The 18,480-nt window shown below is 41.7% G+C and overlaps 1 protein-coding gene across 15 annotated transcripts in view; it reads left to right on the top strand.

Moving 5' to 3' along the window:
• The window catches only part of CACNA1A (calcium voltage-gated channel subunit alpha1 A), a 360,598-nt gene that overhangs the window by 169,919 nt on the left and 172,199 nt on the right, over positions 1–18,480 (top strand). For all 15 annotated transcript variants that reach the window (XR_009761364.1, XM_061616674.1, XM_061616687.1 and 12 more), the window contains 3 exons: positions 2,094–2,185; positions 5,120–5,272; positions 8,366–8,553. Coding sequence is in view for 14 of the 15 variants with exons in the window: in XM_061616674.1 (XP_061472658.1) it covers positions 2,094–2,185; positions 5,120–5,272; positions 8,366–8,553 (433 nt within the window). In the remaining variant the exon portion in view is untranslated. The remainder of the gene's footprint in view (positions 1–2,093; positions 2,186–5,119; positions 5,273–8,365; positions 8,554–18,480) is intronic.

The following is an 18,480-nucleotide window of genomic DNA, read 5'->3' on the forward strand; positions in this document are numbered from 1 at the left end:
CTTCTGGGCCAACTTGGTGAGATGGGTATCGGAGGCACTGTTTTACACTGGTCCGATCCTATCTCCACGGTTGTTTTCAGAGAATAGCATTGGGTGATTGTCTTTCGCCCCTCTTGCAGTTGTGCTGTGAGGTGCTGCAGGGTACCATCTTATCCCCTGTGCTGATAAAATCTATATGAAATCCTTGGGAGCGGTCATCAGGAGATTTGGGGCAAGGTGTCAGAAGTACGCTGACGATATCCAGCTCTATTTCTCTGTAACATCTGAACGGGAGAGGCTGTGCAAGCCCTGGACTGCTGCCTAGACTTGGTGATGGGCTAGAAGAGGGCAAATAAACTGAGTCTGAATCATAGCAAGACGGAGGTGCTGTGGGTTGGTGGTTCCTGAGTTCAGATAATTGGTTGCCTGCCTTGGATGAGATTGTATTCTCTCTGAAATAGCAGGTTCTTAGTCTGGGGGTGCTCCTGCATCCATGTTTGTCACTAGACGCCAGGTGACCTCAGTGGCTAGGAGTGCCTTTTACGAGCTTCCGTTGGTAAGACAGCTGTGGCCATTTCTGGACTGGGATAGCCTGACCACTGTTGTCCAAGCACTGGTAACCTCTATGCTGGATTAATGTGCTCTGTGTGGGGCTGCCCTTGAGGTTCGTCCGGAAGCTGCAACTGGTGAGGCTGCTCACTGGGGCAGGGCATCGCCAACATGTTACCCTGCTGGTGAAAGAATTGCACTGGCTGCCTATTAGCTACCAGGTTAAGTTCAAGGTGCTGGTTTTGGTGTACAAAGCTCTATACAGCTTGGGACCAGGATACCTGAAAGACTGTCTTACCCCTTATATACCTAGTTGAACTCTGCACTCCGCAGGTGAGGGCCTCCTGCAGATACCATCTTATCAGGAGGTCCGTTCTGCACAACATAGGAAGTGGACCTTTAGTGTAGTGGCACCTACCCTTTGGAATTCTCTCCCCTTAAATATTCAATGGGTGCCATCTGTGTTATCTTTTCGGCTCCTACTGAAGACCTTCCTCATTCAACAAGCCTTTTAAGTTGAGACCTTATCCCAGTCTGCATCTGTGTTGGAATTGCTTTTTAATATGATTTTAAAACATTTTCTTTTTAAATGATGTTTTTAAAGTTTTTTAAAAAAAATATTATTTTTAAGGATGTTTTGTTTTAATATGCTTTTAAGAATGTTTTGTTGTAATATACTTTAAAGTCTGTTTTTATGATGTTTTAGAGTGTATTTAGTGCTTTTGTTTGCTGCCCTGGCCTCCTATTGGGAGGAAGGGTGGGATATAAATCTAATAAATAAATAAATAAATAATAAAGTTGGGGTAGAAGTCAATTATGGAGAATGACGATTGCGAGCTAGACTAGAAAATGAAGGTGAGCAGAAGAGTAATGACATTCTTCAAATATATGAAGAGTCGTTTTAAGCAGGATGTAAAGATGAGGATGTCATCATCATGGACCTAGATTTGGGGAATAGTCAACAGATATTCCTTCCCAACCCAGTATGATACATTGTGTTCTTTCATATTCTTGGTACGTGTAACAGGTACATGTGTTTTCTTTAATGGGGCAGACAGAAGTTTGGAGATGATGATTTTCACTGGGAAAATGGTGATGAAGAAAAGGGTTAATCCTCTTCCCTCAGTACCATGCTCTTGATGTGAATTGACTCCCCTTTAATGGAAGGCTGACTTTCAGAAGGTTTATCGGAGAAACTTCCTGACATATAGATAAATTCATGGGGAAATCTTAATTAATTGCACATATAAAGGTTGGGATTTTTTTCCTTTCTTTAAATGCAATTGTTGCTTATTGCTGGAATTGTGAATCTAATATCTTATTAGTTATTGTGGATACAGAATCAAGGAATGATTGCTATGCCTGATCATTAATTTTCAGCAAATCATGAGCATGATCTTGTGTATGCATCTGTTGAATCTACTTCCAGAAGAATAAAAACTTCAACATGCTTTGGAGGAGTCCAGGTTCCTTCCAAACAGTCTAGATTTCTGATGCTTTTCTTCTCACTCTGCTCTGTTGAAATAGCCCAAGTTCTTACCACCTTCTCTTTCTTTCTCTTGTAGCATCTTGGCAACAGTCGGCACGGACTTTGACCTGCGGACTCTGCGGGCGGTTCGTGTGCTCCGACCACTAAAGCTAGTATCGGGAATTCCAAGTGAGTTAAGCCCTCTCGTCATGCCCTGCACCTAGTCTGTAACCTTCCTGAAGCATTGTGATTTGAATCACCCACCCTACCTCTCCCTAAGGGAGATAGCCTCTGACTCAGGCATTTCTCTACATCTTCAGTACTCATCCCTGCCACCACTCACTGGGAAACTATAGCCTTCCCTACAGCTTTCCCATGGACTTTATTGCCTAGACAAGGAATCTGTCCTCTCCCTGTGAGACCAAGGCTGCAATCCTGGGGGCTTTTCTGGCAGTAAGCCTCATTGATCTCTGTGGAATTTACTTTGGAGTAAACATGCATAGCAGTGCACTGCCAAACCCTCATTCTCCTATATAGTTTTCACTTGCAGGAACCAGAGCTTCAGCCATGAGTATGGCTTCATTGGATATATTTCTAAAGTTCTTGTATGCTAAGAGTGAGGTCTAGAACTTGTGGAGTCTCCTGTTTGTTTCATGGTAGAGATTTGGAAATAAAGGGAATAAAACTCTGCATGCATGGAAGCTATTCCAACACAAGATAGTAATCAAAATGGATTTTGGAGGGATTCACCTAAATTTGAAATTTTGTGGGGGATCTGATCCCTTTTGTTTTTTTTACAATAATTTTTATTCAAATTTTCATAAAACATAGAAAACAAAATCATAAAACATTCAAAGACAAAAAACAAAACAAAACAAAAATGATTAAACAAAAAAAAATAAAATGTTGACTTCCCATTTGTCACATATCAAATCAGTTATAGGTCTACAATATATAACAATCCTGTCTCTTAAATCATATTATAAAATCACTTTCCTCCAGTAGTTATCTTAATTAATCATCAAATCTCATAAACATTACTTTATTCTTTCCACAAAAAGTCAAAGAGAGGTTTCAATTCTTTAAGAAATATATCTATCAATTTTTCTCCAAATAAACATGTCAATTAATCCATCTCGTTAATAATTATAATAATCTTATTGTCATAATCATAGTCCAAATAAACATTTCGATTAATCCATCTCATCAGAATCTGTTAGGTCCAATAATTTCAATAGCCATTATTCCATTATCCCTATTAGTTCCATCTTCCATCTTCAATAGTCCTGTTAAGTCCAGTAATTTCAGTGTCCAATCTTCCATTATCAGTACTCCATAATAATCTTGCTGTTGTAGCCATAGTCATATAATAAGAGTCTGATGGGAATTTCCTCTATCCCAAATATTTTCTTGCCATCCATTCTGAATAAGTTGCTGAAACATTGTTGTAAATTCATATCTGTGTTCTTCTTTTTTAGAAAATGCACTGGCTCATCTCTTAAGAGTTTTTCCATTGTCACATGACTGCAGTTAATTCCATAGATTTTCTCTATATCAAGCTCCATCACATCATTCCAGTCCAGAAGATTATCCAAGCCATTGATAACTTTATCTCTAATATCTTCATTAATTTCTTCAGAGATAACGTTAAATTCCAAACAGTAGATTTTATTTCTAAAATCCATAAACTCCAGATCTTTTTCCAATTCCACATTTGTTCCAATCTCCAGGGCTTGTATCTTCCCTTTATTTTTTCTTTTCTCATCTCTGATCTCATTCTCCTCTCTCACAGGGTCCCCTATTTCTTTAAACTCCTGCGTCATTTTGCTCAGTTCAATTTTCAGCTCCTTACTACCCTGTCGCAGGGTTTGTTTCGTTATTTCAATCTCATCCATTATTTTCTGAAACATAATTACTTCCAGATTCTCAGCCACTTTCTTGATTGCCATTTTTAAAACCACGAAAACAAAGCAAAACAAAAATAAAGAAGAACCACTTCTTATTTCAGCAACAATTGGGTTAATATTCCAGGCTTGATGACATCACAGTATAAACAGAGCAACCTGCCTTATCTCTCTATGTTCAAGAATGCAAAATAAATTTAGTTCCCAGCATCAAAACAGTTAGTGGCGTCGTGAAGAAGCAGATTCGTCAAAATAAAATAGACCAAAAAGAGAATAGTCCCAGACAATATAATATTCCTCGGAATAGAAATCAGGAATAGAAATCCCTCTTCTGTTTATTATCTTTAGAATGCACTTCCAGGACAGCTTTTTGCGACAGAAACAGAGATAAGCTGTTAATTTCGTGAATAACAGAGAAGAGCTATATCTCACCCAGAAGTTGTCCAAAGCCGATCAATCTGACAAATCTCCTTTTGCTGCAACAATTTAAACCAAGTAAAAAAAAATAATAGAAAGAAGGGTGCTTGCCTGTTAGTCCTTTCTCTCTTTCAAGAAAAGATAAACGTATCGCTTAAGCAGATACAGCTTGTTAGGAAGTCCGTCCGGCATTGTTGGCTGGACCTTATCTCATAAATTAATGAAATCCAGTCCTCCCAACAAAAACAGGCTTTGAGGTTGATCTCTACGTTTCTCCCTGCCCGGGAGAAATTTCATCAGTCAAAAAAAAAAATGTTCTGACTGATTTATATCTGAATAAGCTTCTTTTGAGGCGGGAGCCCGTCCCAAAAGCAGGCACAAGCGAAGTCACCCTTCCCGGAAGTCCGGGATCTGATCCCTTTTGGGTGATGTTCCAAAATGGTCTTTGACAACTATCAGCTGCTTCAGTCTTCTTTCTTGTTAGGATGTCTTCTTTCTAGGCTTGTGTATGTGGCCTTTTATCCTGATAATACCATGAAACCGCAGAAGAAATGGACTTAGGTAGTGTCCATATGGTGTCGAGAATGGGGAACTTATTTTCTCTCACTCTCCTGTCTCTGCTACTCCTGAACTCTATAGGCAGGGTATGAATTACAGGTTAGAGAGAAGAGGGGGAAATTTACACAGAGCAAGTAGCAGAGCTCTGGTCCCTCTCTACTCCTATTGAAATTTCAGTATAGTATGCATGCTTATGGATCTGCTTTCTGATTATCTTGCTTTGCCCTTTGTCTTTGTCCTGCAGGTTTACAAGTCGTCCTCAAGTCCATCATGAAGGCCATGATACCTCTGCTACAAATTGGCCTCCTCCTATTTTTTGCAATCCTTATTTTTGCAATCATAGGGTTAGAATTTTATATGGGGAAATTGCACACCGCCTGCAAGGACATTCATACAGGTAGGTAAAGAGCACTTGTGTTTCTCTGTGGCCACTTCTCCTCTTCACCTTTATTTATTTAAGACATTTATATATCATTTAATCATATGCATTTCGAAGTTCAGACACAGAAGGTAGTGAGGTTGTTTTGAAACTGGATAAAAGGTATTGGGCAGGGCAGACTTTTTTACTAAGATCAAATGAGCAGGGTGAGGATACTGAGTGATCTGGTTTAGGCTGAGGACAGCAGTGGGGAACCACTTTAGGCCAGAGGGTTGATTTCAAAAGTGGCTAACCTTCCATGGACTACTTTGCCAGGAGGGCATAGCCTCCCACTTGCCAATTATTTGATGTGATATGACATCAGGCACTTCCTATGCCATGGCTGCAAAGGAAGATTTGGGAGTATACTTCAGAGTACACTTCCAATGCATCCTTTGCAGCTGCTGTTTGAACTTTTCTGTGCCTGATGTCATATGATGCAAGGTGCAAGAAAGGTGTAGTTCACCCAAATCTAGTGTCCTTGTGGGCTGAATTAGACCCATGGGCCAGAGATTTTCACACGCATGTGTGCGCATAAACTAGTTTAGGAGGAGAAATGTAGACTGGATAGAGAAGTACATAGTTAAGTGGTGAGTCTGCTCAGAAATGCCACTTGCTGTATTTTGTACACAAGTATAAGCCTTCCCTACAAGACTGACTTTGGACAAAACCACTTCCATCTGTTTCTGTAGAAGCCAGCCATAGAGAGTGCTGATTGGCTGATCCCATTATGTCATCCCTTCCCTCCTTTATGGAACATTTTTTTCCTGTTAAAAAAAGTTGTGTTTTGTTGGGGTGGTTCTTCTGTTTTACAAATAAGATGCTGAACAAATGTTCAAGTAACTGAACATTTCATGCTATGCATTTAAAGAGGGGTTTTTTAAAGGTGGGCAGTGTCCTGCTCTATGGTGCAAGAGGCAAGGCAAAGTCCATCCAGGGTGTAAGGTGAGGCTGGGTTCAGGCTGGATGCAGGGCAAGGCCCTGAAGCTGCTCCAAAAGGGAACAAAAACTGAGCCCTTACATGGTAGTAGCGGCAGGTTCAGCCAAATTTTAGTACCTCCTGTACTTCAAGATGTTCCTTGACTTAAAGGGTCCCATCCTTCTCCTGTAATCTCTTACTTCATTGGAGTAGAGGAAGCTCAGGTCTTCCTGGATCCTCTACAGTAGAGTCCTCTGAGTCAGGAGATTGCAATGCTACATTATCAAATTAGGGGGACACTGGCCCCACAGGTTCATCTGATAGCAGCGTTTCTGGGGCAGGTCCTGCATGTCCTTTGCCTAAAGGTTCAGAGTCCTTGCCTCCATCACCTGATGAAGAGGAATCTCTGGCTCCTGGTCCCTGACAGGTGAAGTGCCTAAAGCAGTATGGGAGGAGGAGCAAGACCAAGTATTGAATCAGCATTCAGTTCAGTGATTTGTACATCTATCAAATGCCAATCAATGCAGGATGAAACTTGGCTCGAGCTGTGAGTGGTGATGGGGAGGAGCATTGGGACTGATTTCAAGGTGTTAGCAATTATGTAAACATTTTTTGTTCCATTTGCTTGGAATGTTAAAATTGCTTTTATGTCAGGAATGTGTTGTGTGGATTCTTCAAAGAAAATGGGTTTGGCATTTTTTATGTTGCCATCTTAGAGATTTACTTCCCTTCTAATCATAGTTAAATAAAGGTTAGAAATGGGTGATTTCCCCAAAGATTTCCCTCTTTCAGCTAAGGGTGAACCCCCAATAAGCTTTAAGTCACACCAAATCATACAACCAGACCTCCAGAATTGTGTTGTCTGTAAGATGGCATGCCATTGTGTCCAAAGGTTCATTGTTCGCAAAGCATCATTTGTACACATGACACTGAGCTGGTTCACAACTAACGCTAAGTCACACGATGGCTTAGTGTGAACACATCAGCATGTGGGCTCCTGGAGAGGGGATTGCTGCCACTTTGCTCATCTTTTGGTTGTGCAGCTGCTGTTCTGCTGTGAGCTAAACCATTGTTTGGCTTAGTGTATTGTCTGAACACAGGCTCATGGCTTGTCTGGCTCCAGACAAACCATGAACTGTAGCCAAGGTTTGTTCTTGGTTTACAGATCATGGTTAGTCTGGAGGACACAAACCAGGAGCCTGGATTCGGAAAACATGCTAAGTCAAGCCATGGCTTAGCTCACAACAGGCAGACACAGGAGAACTGGGTGAGGAAACATGGTCTGAGATAGTGCTGCATGTGATCCAGCCCAGAGTTGAGCATGTTTCCCCAATAATAGGCAATGTATGTGGAAATCAGTGAAGAGTTGGAGGGGTGTGTGTGTGCATGCTACCATAAGCTTTGGTCCACCCCGCATCATATACCTACAACTTCAGGAAAGAGTCTTCTACAATAAACACTGAATTGCATCCACCTCAACATTTGTATGCAAGGCACTGTCAAACATGGCACCCTCATGCTAATAAGGGCAGTGTATGTAGAAATAAATAAGAAACTGGAGTGTGGCAGAATCATATATGGTTCCAGGAGGGTGTCTTTTACATGATGGGAAAAAATTGTGCCTGGCCAATGCTTTGTCAGTGTGCAAGAGAATGTCCAGGGTGAATGCCCATGCCAATATCAGCCAATTTATATAAGGGGCATAAGGAACTGAGGGTTTGCACCCCACAGTAGGATTTGGGCCACTCCAAATCATATAGAGGTACTACTCTGCAAGAACTCAGAAAAGTCCACTACTACCCCTGAAGGTGGGCCCCAAAGTTCTGAGCCTCACAATAAAGCCAAGTGACTCTTCTCTCAGCTCAAGCATACTCATGGGTCTATGACAAGGCTCTGGTATATCTCTGTAATAAGAAGGCAGTTGTGCAGCACTGTAGTGTCTTGATCCCCCAGCTCCACAATCCATCCTTCTCATGATCAAATGCTCATGCAAGAAGGTATGTGGCTCAGCAAGTAGTCGTTGTCTAGATGTGTGTCTCCTATATATACTGTTCTGTGATGCCATTTTCCCTGCCTCCTGTAGTTACTTATCTGCTCCTGCTTACCTGTCTGCCACAGTTGTGCTAGAATGAAATACTCTCTTCCCTCCACAGATAAAATCAAGGAGGAAGCTCCATGTGGAACGGACTCGTCATCGCGCCTCTGCCCTAATGGGACCAAGTGTGAAGAATACTGGCAAGGACCCAACTATGGGATTACTCAGTTTGATAACATCCTGTTTGCTGTGTTGACTGTCTTCCAGTGTATCACCATGGAAGGGTGGACTGACCTCCTTTATTATGTGAGTGTTATCCCACACAATAGTGCTATACTAGCTTGATACAGCTCTAAACCTCCTTTGCAGAAGATCAGGATGAGATGGGATTGTCATTGCCAGCTATAAAGAAATATATTAACAGTCAGCAGAAATGGCTGTATTACACTTCTGTCTGCAGAATATACTGGTGCAAGAAAAAAAGAAAGAAAAACATTAACTTTCAGTAATCTGAAAAGTTATCTCTGGGTGAATGAATGTAGACATTAGCCAAATGCTGGTGGAAGAACATCATGTCTTTTTCATATGGGACAAAGGAGTGATGAGTATAGTGTGAACTATACATGAGAATTAGAACCTTTTAGCTTTTTCCCACTCTCACTCATCTGTAGGCTTCATTCATTGATATACGTATATCCCTTTTCTCCCTCATGCTTCAGTTTCATGTGTAGTAAATAATCTTTTCCTGGGTAGTATCAAATTTGCTTTTGTGTCTTCTCCATAGCCAAGTGTTTGTAGGTCGGTATCAAGAATGAAACTGTAAATCTAGACCAGGAGTGGGGAATCTTAGACCTGGGGGCTGAACACAGCCCTTAAGGCTTCTCTGTTTGGCCCTTGGAACTCTCCCCAGGCCACCCCCACCACTGGCCCTGTTTCGCACCCCAAGTGTTTTTGCCTAGCTTGAATGTGTCCTTGAACTCTGATAATGCCTCTAGCTTGCCTGGATGGGGAATAGAGAGGAGCATGTAAGAAAACGACCCTACTTTAGAAAGGTAAAATTTACATTTGTTGCTCTGCACACTTTTGGTTTTGGCCCCATCCACCAGTGCCATGTGGTCCGCAGAATGTTGCCCAGAAGGGAATGTGGCCCTCAGGCTGAAAAAAGTTCCCCAGCCCTGATCTAGACTGAATCTTACACTGTAGCCACAATCTCACATATATAGAATCCCCTGTCAGCTCTGAGATATTACAGTTCTATTCCATTAGGAAACAATTGTGTGGATCAGGACTGGGGTTTTTAATGGGGAAATCAGATCTTCCTCTTAGCTGTCATATGACCAGTAAGAGTCCTGGGCAAGGCTAGGCTTCATAACTTAGTTAATGATGTGGGAGAAATTGGAGGTGGAGCTTATTATTGAGAATTATTGAGAATGCCGAGATTTAACTAGGTGCAACACTGCCATGCTCCCCTGGCCAAAAAACAAAACAAAACGATATTCCAGTCCTTGAATTAAGAGGTCAGTAAATGCCAGTCCGTTGCTTTTTCCTCTTTAATGTTGTGCTCTGCTAGTGTAGCTGGTGTGTGGCTAACATACAAGGTATCATAGCTCAACCATCATGGGAAAGAAGAATGAATGCTAACGCCATGGGGATTCCTGAATCCCTGGAACAATTTGGGAAGAGGGAGGAAGTTAGATTTCTTTTAAAAGTCCCTGTCGGAGAGCCAGAACCAAGCAGATTGTTCTTTTACAAACCTCCTAATGCTCCCAAGAAGCAGATAGTTTCTTGTTAATTCTTGCTGCCCTGGGCTTCTTCGGGAGGAAGAGCAGGATACAAATGTAATAAATAATAACAACAATAATATATTAACTTTTTTAAAAAAAGAACAACCCAGCTGTAATCATCACTTGCTACCATTCTGAATAAGATCAGAATATGGAAAGGACAGATCTCTCTGAGTTGGTTGTCCAAGTCTTTTAAGAAGACAGAACAGCATTGGCAGAAGGCAAAGGATGGGGGAGACTTGGGGAGGGAGTGCAAGAAGGAGGGAAAATGGCTGTTGGCCAGGGAGTGTGGACCACTGTGATGGAGAGGGCATTGTTAACGGCAGCAATTGATGAAACTGGGCATGTCAAGTCTGTGTTTCAAGAAGCATGAGGTGTGATGACGTCAGGAAGCCAGAAGATCAACACAAATTTTAAAATCTCTGGAGAAAGGGAAGAGAGCCAAGAGTCAGAAATACATAGTTCTTGTTCACTGAAGTTGGTTGTGGATTAGTATCAAAAGGACCCACTGTGGGATATATAAGGATATGTTGGTGGTATACCCTCACACACATTGTGTGGCTAAAACTAGTACATCTCCATTTTGCCTGTGAAAACTCATTACCCCAGAACTGGATGTCACCGGTTAAGTTCTGAATAATGGCAAATAGTTATTGTTGAGGGCTTTTTATGTGTACAAGAGGCAACTCCTGAGGCTACAATAGGGTAGCATTGCACTGTTAACATTAGTCACTGAACCGCGTGTGTAAACATAGTGCTTCTTTCTAAATTTTGTTAAGATTACATATTCCCATAAGTGAACCATTTAAAAGTAAGGAGGTGATGCAGGAATCAAGTGCTGATAGGTGGCAGAAAAGCATGAGTGGGGAGTAGATAATGAAAGTGCCAGAGGCACCTCTGTGGGGAAGAAATTCCACAGCTTAGGGGCTGCCACAGAGAATGCCCTCTCCTGGGCCACCATCACCCTAAATTTCTGAGGGTGGTGGAACTACCAAGAGGGTCTCTTCTGCCAATCCCAACATCCAAAATGGCCTGCAGGGAAGGAGATGGTCTTTCAGATATTTGAGGTCTAAGTCGGGCTTTAAATGCAAGCATGACCACCTTGCCCCCTTTAGGATGCACACCTTAACGTGGAGAGGGGGTTTGAGAGTGTTGAAGAAGCTGAGAGCAAAGCCGTCAGGAGTCTAGACCAAGAGGCTAGACTCAGCAGGGGCACCCAAGGCGGAATGGTCAAAAGCTGAGACACCAGACTAAGATGCATCCAAACTCAGAGGAAGGCAATGGTAAACCACCTCTGAATACCACTTACCACGAAAATGCTATGAACAGAGAATCCAAAATGCAACATGAGATAGTGCTGGAAGATGAGACGCCCAGGTCAGAAGGCACTCACCAAGCTACTGGGGAAGAACAAAGGACAAGTATTAGTAGCGCTGTGAGTAATGATGCAGGTGGGTCAAAGCTGAAAGGAAACCCAGAGGCTGATGTGCACAGATGCGAAAGGAGAGTCCGGAGTTGTACAACGCACACAATAGGAACATGGAATGTGAGAAGCATGAACCAGGGAAAGTTAGAAATTGTCAAGCAAGAAATGGAACGTATCAACATTACAATACTTGGTGTGAGTGAATTAAAATGGACGGGAATGGGACATTTTCAATCAGGCAACTACAAAATATTTTATGCAGGAAATGAGAAATTAAAAAGAAATGGGGTTGCTTTAATAGTGAGAAGTGATGTAGCAAAAGCAATTAGGAGCTACAACTCAAGGTCTGAGTGAGTGATATCAATGAGATTAAATGGGAAACCTATCAACATAACCATCATCCAAGTCTATGCTCCAATGGCAGAAGAAGAGGAATTGGAGATTTTACACAGAAGTACAGGAAGAAATTGATCACACACCAAAACAAGATGTGCTGATAATCATGGGAGACTGGAATGCAAAAGTAGGGAACAGAGAAGAATTAGGAATTGTGGGGAAATGGGGCTTAGGAGACAGAAATGAAGTAGGAGAAGGACTTACTGAATTCTGTGAAGCCAATAATTTGTTTCTTGCAAACACATTTTTTGAGCAACCGAAAAGAAGACTGTACACATGGACATCACCAAATGGTCAATATAGGAATCAAATTGATTATATAATTGGTAGCAGAAGATAGAGAAGTCCCATACTGTCTGCAAAAACAAGACCAGAAGCAAATTGCGGTACAGATCATGAACTGGTCAAATAAAAAATCAGAGGAAAGCTAAAGAACAACAACAAAGCAATCATAATGCCAAAATACAATTTAAATAACATCCCAGAAGAATATAAAGATCAAATAAGGAACAGATTTGAGGCTTTAAACTTAGTTGATAGAGAACCAGAAAAACTATGGAGTGAAGTAAGAGATGTTATCAGGGAAGAATGCAAAAAGACAATACCTCTAGTTAAAAAGAGAGAAAGATCTCAATGGATGACTGAAGAAACTCTTAAAATGGTTAAAGAGAGAAGGAAAGCAAAAGCAAAAGGAGACAGAAACACGGTCAGAACCCTAAATGCAACAATACAGCGACTAGTACATAGGGACAAAGAGAACTATTACAAGCCACAGACTTGAACTTACAAGATCTGAACAGGGTGATTCATGACAGATGCTCTTGGAGGTCACTGATTCATAGGGTCACCATAAGTCGTAATCGACTTGAAGGCACGTAACAACAACAACATGAGCACCTTGAATTTGCTCCAGAAATAAACTGGTAACTAATGCAGCTATTTTAAATCTGGGGTTATATGAGATCTAAGTGGAACCCCAGACTTCTAGAACAGGCCATCTACCCACCTCTCAGATCTGAGAACCCGGAATGCATCTGGGATACCTACAAACAGAAATGGGACAGTTTTGTCTACTTCCCCTGCCTTCCCTCCTTAAAGGAGGCACATGCAGCATACAAAATGAAGCTGATTGTTGTTACCTCTTTGCCCCTCCCCCATACCACATGTAGGCATTCTACCTAAATCTCAAACACCTTTGCATCTGTATCTGATCAAACAATTGTCTGCTTAGTTGGTTTGTTTTCATGTTTTTTTAAACCACTTAAGTGTATTTAGTCTCTGAGAAACTCTGAAAAAAGGGTGAGTTGACTTTTTGATTGGCATACAACTCTGTCAGTTATTTCTGTGCTTTTGCAGAAAACTAGAAGAATAGGTTTCTCCTAAGCTCAGTCCTGCGAGAAGGTGGAACTTAGGTCTAAATGCAGTGAGTGCGCCTTCACAGCAGGGTCACTGAAAAAAAATTATGTTGATCAGTTTTTATTAGCAGCCACTCTTATTTTTATTAGCAGCAGAGGGAGAGTTGAAACAACAAAGCCTATTACATTGCCTTTGCTCGGACCTGCTGCCCTGTGGCTCCTCCTGTGGCAGAACTGTCATCTATCAGTAGCCATTTCACTTGACTGCCACAGAAGGAGAGGTGAGGCAGCAAGGCCCACTCCATTGGCTCAGCCAGGACCAACTGCCATTTGGCTCCTCACCTCCCAGAAAGAAGTATCCCCTTGTTGCAAAAATGCTGTTCGTTTCCCTGGTAGACTTACTCTGATTTACCACCGAGAATGAGACGCTAGTCAGACGAGGGTTACCCAAGTTTTATTCTGCAGAATAGAGACACCCACCCTGCTAATGCATCAAAAGTGGGGTGCCTGCATTTTACAAAGCAGGTCTGTCTTTTATAGTGGACATTACAAAGCTCCAGCTGTTTGTAGCAAAGAAAACGAAACGTCAACATGGGCCATTGCCTTGTGGCTATTTGCCAACTACATCAGCACAAACAAGATACATCAGAACTCTCAGCTTGTTTCTTGTTCTTATCTCCGTACATTACATTCAGTTCTAGTATATTGTAATCAATCCCCTGAAGTTTCTCTGACCTTTGATATGGCTGTCTATACTTTGGTTTAGCTTTGCACATCTTAATTATAATTGACATATTATACACATTCTAAGTATAATGCAATCTGGATTTTCTCAACACTCTCAAGTGGCAATTCCACCTGGTCATTATAACAGCACTTTGTCTCTTTATGTAAGAATTGGTTCCCACAGTTGCTTGTTTCCTTTTTTCTTCCCTGTCCCTTTGTTCCTTTTGTTAGAGTCAACAAATATTGCATGGTCACTTTAAGGTATATTTGGGAAATATCCCATGTACCTGTTTACCATGATGTAACTTCCTAATGGGTGGGGTTTAGTCACCTGACTTCCTCCTCCTTTGTCCTGGGGGATTTTTGAATATTCTCCATTGCTGATCTTCTTACCTTTGAGAGAGGCCGCATGGAATTATGCTGTCTCTAAGAGCATCATTACAAACACCAAGATGGACTGAGACTTCTATATTTTTCTTTCTTCTAAACTAGAGCCTATCTTCTTCTGAACATATGAGTGGTTGTGAGTAAACATTCTTTTCTTTTACCTAAAGGATTGTGCCTGTTGTTATTTAAACCCAGGGAAGGTGGCCTGGTTTATATTCTCATTCTGCTGCTTGTATTTTTACAACTCTGCTAAGAAATAGGACCAACCAAATTAGTTCCTATTTCTGTGTGTATTTTTACAATACCGAACACCTTTTGTATTGTGTTTATTGGACTCTAAGCCTATGGGTAAGGTCTTTGGCATTTTTTATTATTTTTGTACAGCACCTAGAAATTATTAGCACTTAATAAATAATATATCTATAAACCCCCATATTTGGCTGGAAGAGGAAAACTAATAGCTATAACATATATTTGCTAATGTTGTTGGTAATCACAGAGTTTGGGATGGTAGACATTCCTCCCAATATGCATGCTATAATATATAACAAGATGTTATGTCCATGTATGTTTTTCCTTCGAGATGGCAAGAGAGCAGCAGCAGTACCATCCAGATATCTTGGCTGATTAAACCCACAGTAGCTTGTAGTTGATGGCATTCTCTGCACACCTTGAAGCCAAGCGCCTGTTAGGAACACAGGAAGCTGCCTTAAACCAAGTCAGACCATTGATCCATCCAGCCTGGGCCAAATTAGACATTATGGTAGTTAAATTTCTGTGCCTTAAGTGAAGGTTTTCATTTTTTTGTAAATTGGTGGTGCATGGCACCTGATGTAGCATGGGGGGTAGGCCCCCTCAGCTAATATTCTTGATCTGGACCAGGCTCCGTACAACTGCAGTTTGTATTGGAAGAAAAGCTGACACTAAAGTGAATGGAACCCCCACATGCAAATTGCAGATGTGGGGGCCCCAGGCCAGATCAGGAGCACACAAAGAGAATAAAGGGTTAACCCTACATCCCACCCCAATGCTAGGATCCCAGTTGGGAGCCTCATGCTGGCAATTGGTGTAAAACAACCACCTGTGCTCTTAAACACACAGATATGTAGCTAACTTAATGTGTAGATTGGCACAGCATTATTCACCAACTTGGGTTTCAGGCAGGAGTCTTTCCCAGCTATACTTAGAGATGTCAGGGATTGAATCAGAATCTTCTTCATGTAAAATGAGCTATAACCCTTCCTGTTCCAATAGTCTGTCTAATATTTCTAAAAATATGCCTCACTGGGCATTCCTGACCTAACCAGGGTTTCTTCCTTTTTAGGGAGTATCTTATTTGTATGCAGACCATGCTTCACTCTAAAAATGTAAATGTACTGCCTTCAAGTTGATTCCGACTTATGGCGACCCTATCATTAGGGTTTTCATGAGGCTGAGAGGCAGTAACTGGCCCAAGGTCACCCAGTGAGCTTCATGGCTATGTGGGGATCCGAACCCTGGTCTCCCAGGTCGCCGTCCAACACCTAGCTTTATGCTATTCTTCATCCTCTTCAATTATACTCCCTTTTAAAGCTTCCTTCTGTAGATCCTGCCCAGCTGGGTGTCCCAGTTAGGAAGTGGGTGCATGTGTTGTCTGTGGATGTTGAAGCACAGGTGTCTAAAAAGTGTGGGCTTCTTTATGTGTCATTTCTGGTGCGTGAAAGCAACGGTATGGGTTTGATACAGCATGTAGACAATGGTTTTGGCTATACGTGTTAGTGTACTGACAAACAGCATTAAATTTCTGGATGCCTGTTTATATCCAGATGTGCAGTGATAGTTAAGTGTGTGAGAAACAGAGCTAAGAGTGAAAGAGCTCGATAAGAGTGTGCAGGGTATACTAGTGTGTAAAAGAAGGACTGTACCAGTGGAACACAAATTTCAGGTCACAGATTCTGCCTAGGTCAATAGCCTGCCCCCAACAGATTCTGCTCCAGCTTTAGTTCAAAAACTGCAAGCAAGGTTTGGTTCAGTGTATGTTTGTGAATGATCATTGATGCCAAGAATTGAATAAATATAGACTGAACAAGGTAATGAGTAGCGTTATCGGAGCTGTCAGGCTGAAACATATGATTTCTCATGAGTCAGGAGGTCCTCTTCACAGTACAGTGTTTCTCTCACCCATTGTAAGGGTAAACACTAAGCTATTTGATATATGAAAAGTGGGTGGGGAAGCAGAATTTTTTTAAGCCTTTGGTTGTGATTATTTGGAATATAGTATTTTTATTTTTGCCTGCTAAAGCTCACCCAGGATACCTTGAGGCTGTTGTCTACTATTCCAGAAGTAGCTTGGGGCTGGACTCTACACCTAGAACTCACACACTGTTCCATGAGCTAGTTACGCTAATGCAAACAGCAGAGCTTGCTGTCCCAGGACTGTCTCTCACTGTATTCCCTAATGACTTCCAAGAGAATTTGTGGCAGCCAGCAATGCTTCATGAGTCAGTGGCCATGAATCCCTCTAAAATAGCACTGGAGTGAGGCAGCTCTGCTTTGCACCAGTTTTCTTGGCAATATCCATGATTCCTGGAACAATGGAATAGCGAATTTCAGTGAATGAATTTGCTAGATATCTCCATGTTAGTGTGCATGCACTAAATAATTGATGGACCTCTCTCTGTCTGTCTCTCTGTGTGTGTGTGTGTGTGTGTGTGTGTGAGAGAGAGAGAGAGAGAGAGAGAGAGAAATGGGACCTCCCCAAAGGCAGGCCTGCACAAGTTTTGACTCATCAAGCCAAATGCAACTCTATGGCATCAAATCAGAGTCTTGATAAACTCTGTTTTTGCCTCTGCCTGGGAATGCAAAAATGGGGTGGGGCTATCAGGCAACTGGCAGGCCACAAAACATGGCTGGTGGGCTACCTTTGGTTTGGTGGTTTGCAAGTTGTCCAGGCCTAGCCTAGGTGGTAGCAGTTGTATCCCAGCCTTTGACATGATTTATCAGTCTTAGAACAATTACATGCTACCAGGATTGTCATTGTTGTTAGAAATATGTGCAGTAAAAGGTTTACATTCTGTTATCCCCAGAAACCAAGGCCACCCTAAAATTGGAGGTGGGGCAGTGGGTGTAATAGGAAAAAATGCTGACTGGTTAGTGTGAATTATCACCAAACTCAGTCTGTGCTAGGGGCTTAAAACTGGTGATTCCAGCCTACAGTAAAAATCACTTTAAGAATCAAAACTGGGGCTACAGGGGTTTGATAGAGTAAGATGCCCATTAGGAAAATGGGGAGTGAAAAAGAGAGAGCACTTTCAAGTTATAAATTGGCATGACCTTTCTCAGCAGTTTTTAATTTTAATGTTACTGTAAAACTTGGTGGGAGCAGCTTGAGTGCATTTTTTTTAAAATTCAGCTTTAAAGAGATTTCACCATTACCCCTCTAGTTGTGGCTAATGGAAACACTTTGCTATAGTGACTAGTGTGTTTGCAGCCAAAGATGGAATAAACAAGCCTGACAGAGCTTCAGATGTGTAAGCTTACCTGACAGTAAATTCCATTGAGCATAGCTGGACTTTCCAATGGAAACGAGTTCTACAGTCATGAAATAGCCGCTAGGACCACTTCTCTACATGCTGTGATTGCACTGACTCGGTTTACAGATGATATCATCAGATGGACAATCTTAAATCTTAGAGCCTTTGAACGGATTTGGGAAGGGGATTGCTCCTCCTTTTTGTAATCTCTTGGGTGGAGATGGTGTGGTTCTACTTAAATTGCATATTTACAGAAGAAACATTCACTGTAATGTTGGATAACCTTTCTGCTTTAGTACTTTTCCACCATGTGCTCACATCACTTTTCCTGCACCTACCTTTTTCTCTTTTCTCTGTGTCGTGTGCTTTTGTGAAGGTGCCCTGGATAGTTATCTAGCACATCTTTCATTCCTGGGCTCTTGGGAAAGGAAACTAGTTTCTTTCTACACAAAATGGTTTTATTATGCTCTTGTGCCCTTCCCCCTCTCCTCATATGTAGGTCTCCTATCAGATGTTGAAAAGCCATTGTGTTTCTTCTTCCCCAAGACACTCTAAAAATGTAACATGGGAGGAGTTTGTGCATATGACTATTTCCAAGAAATAACAGGGTGCTGGTGAGCCAGTCTCAGATTCTAATTCTTTCCTAG

This window comes from Rhineura floridana, chromosome 3, assembly GCF_030035675.1.
Source record: "Rhineura floridana isolate rRhiFlo1 chromosome 3, rRhiFlo1.hap2, whole genome shotgun sequence".
NCBI classification, from domain to species: domain Eukaryota; kingdom Metazoa; phylum Chordata; class Lepidosauria; order Squamata; family Rhineuridae; genus Rhineura; species Rhineura floridana.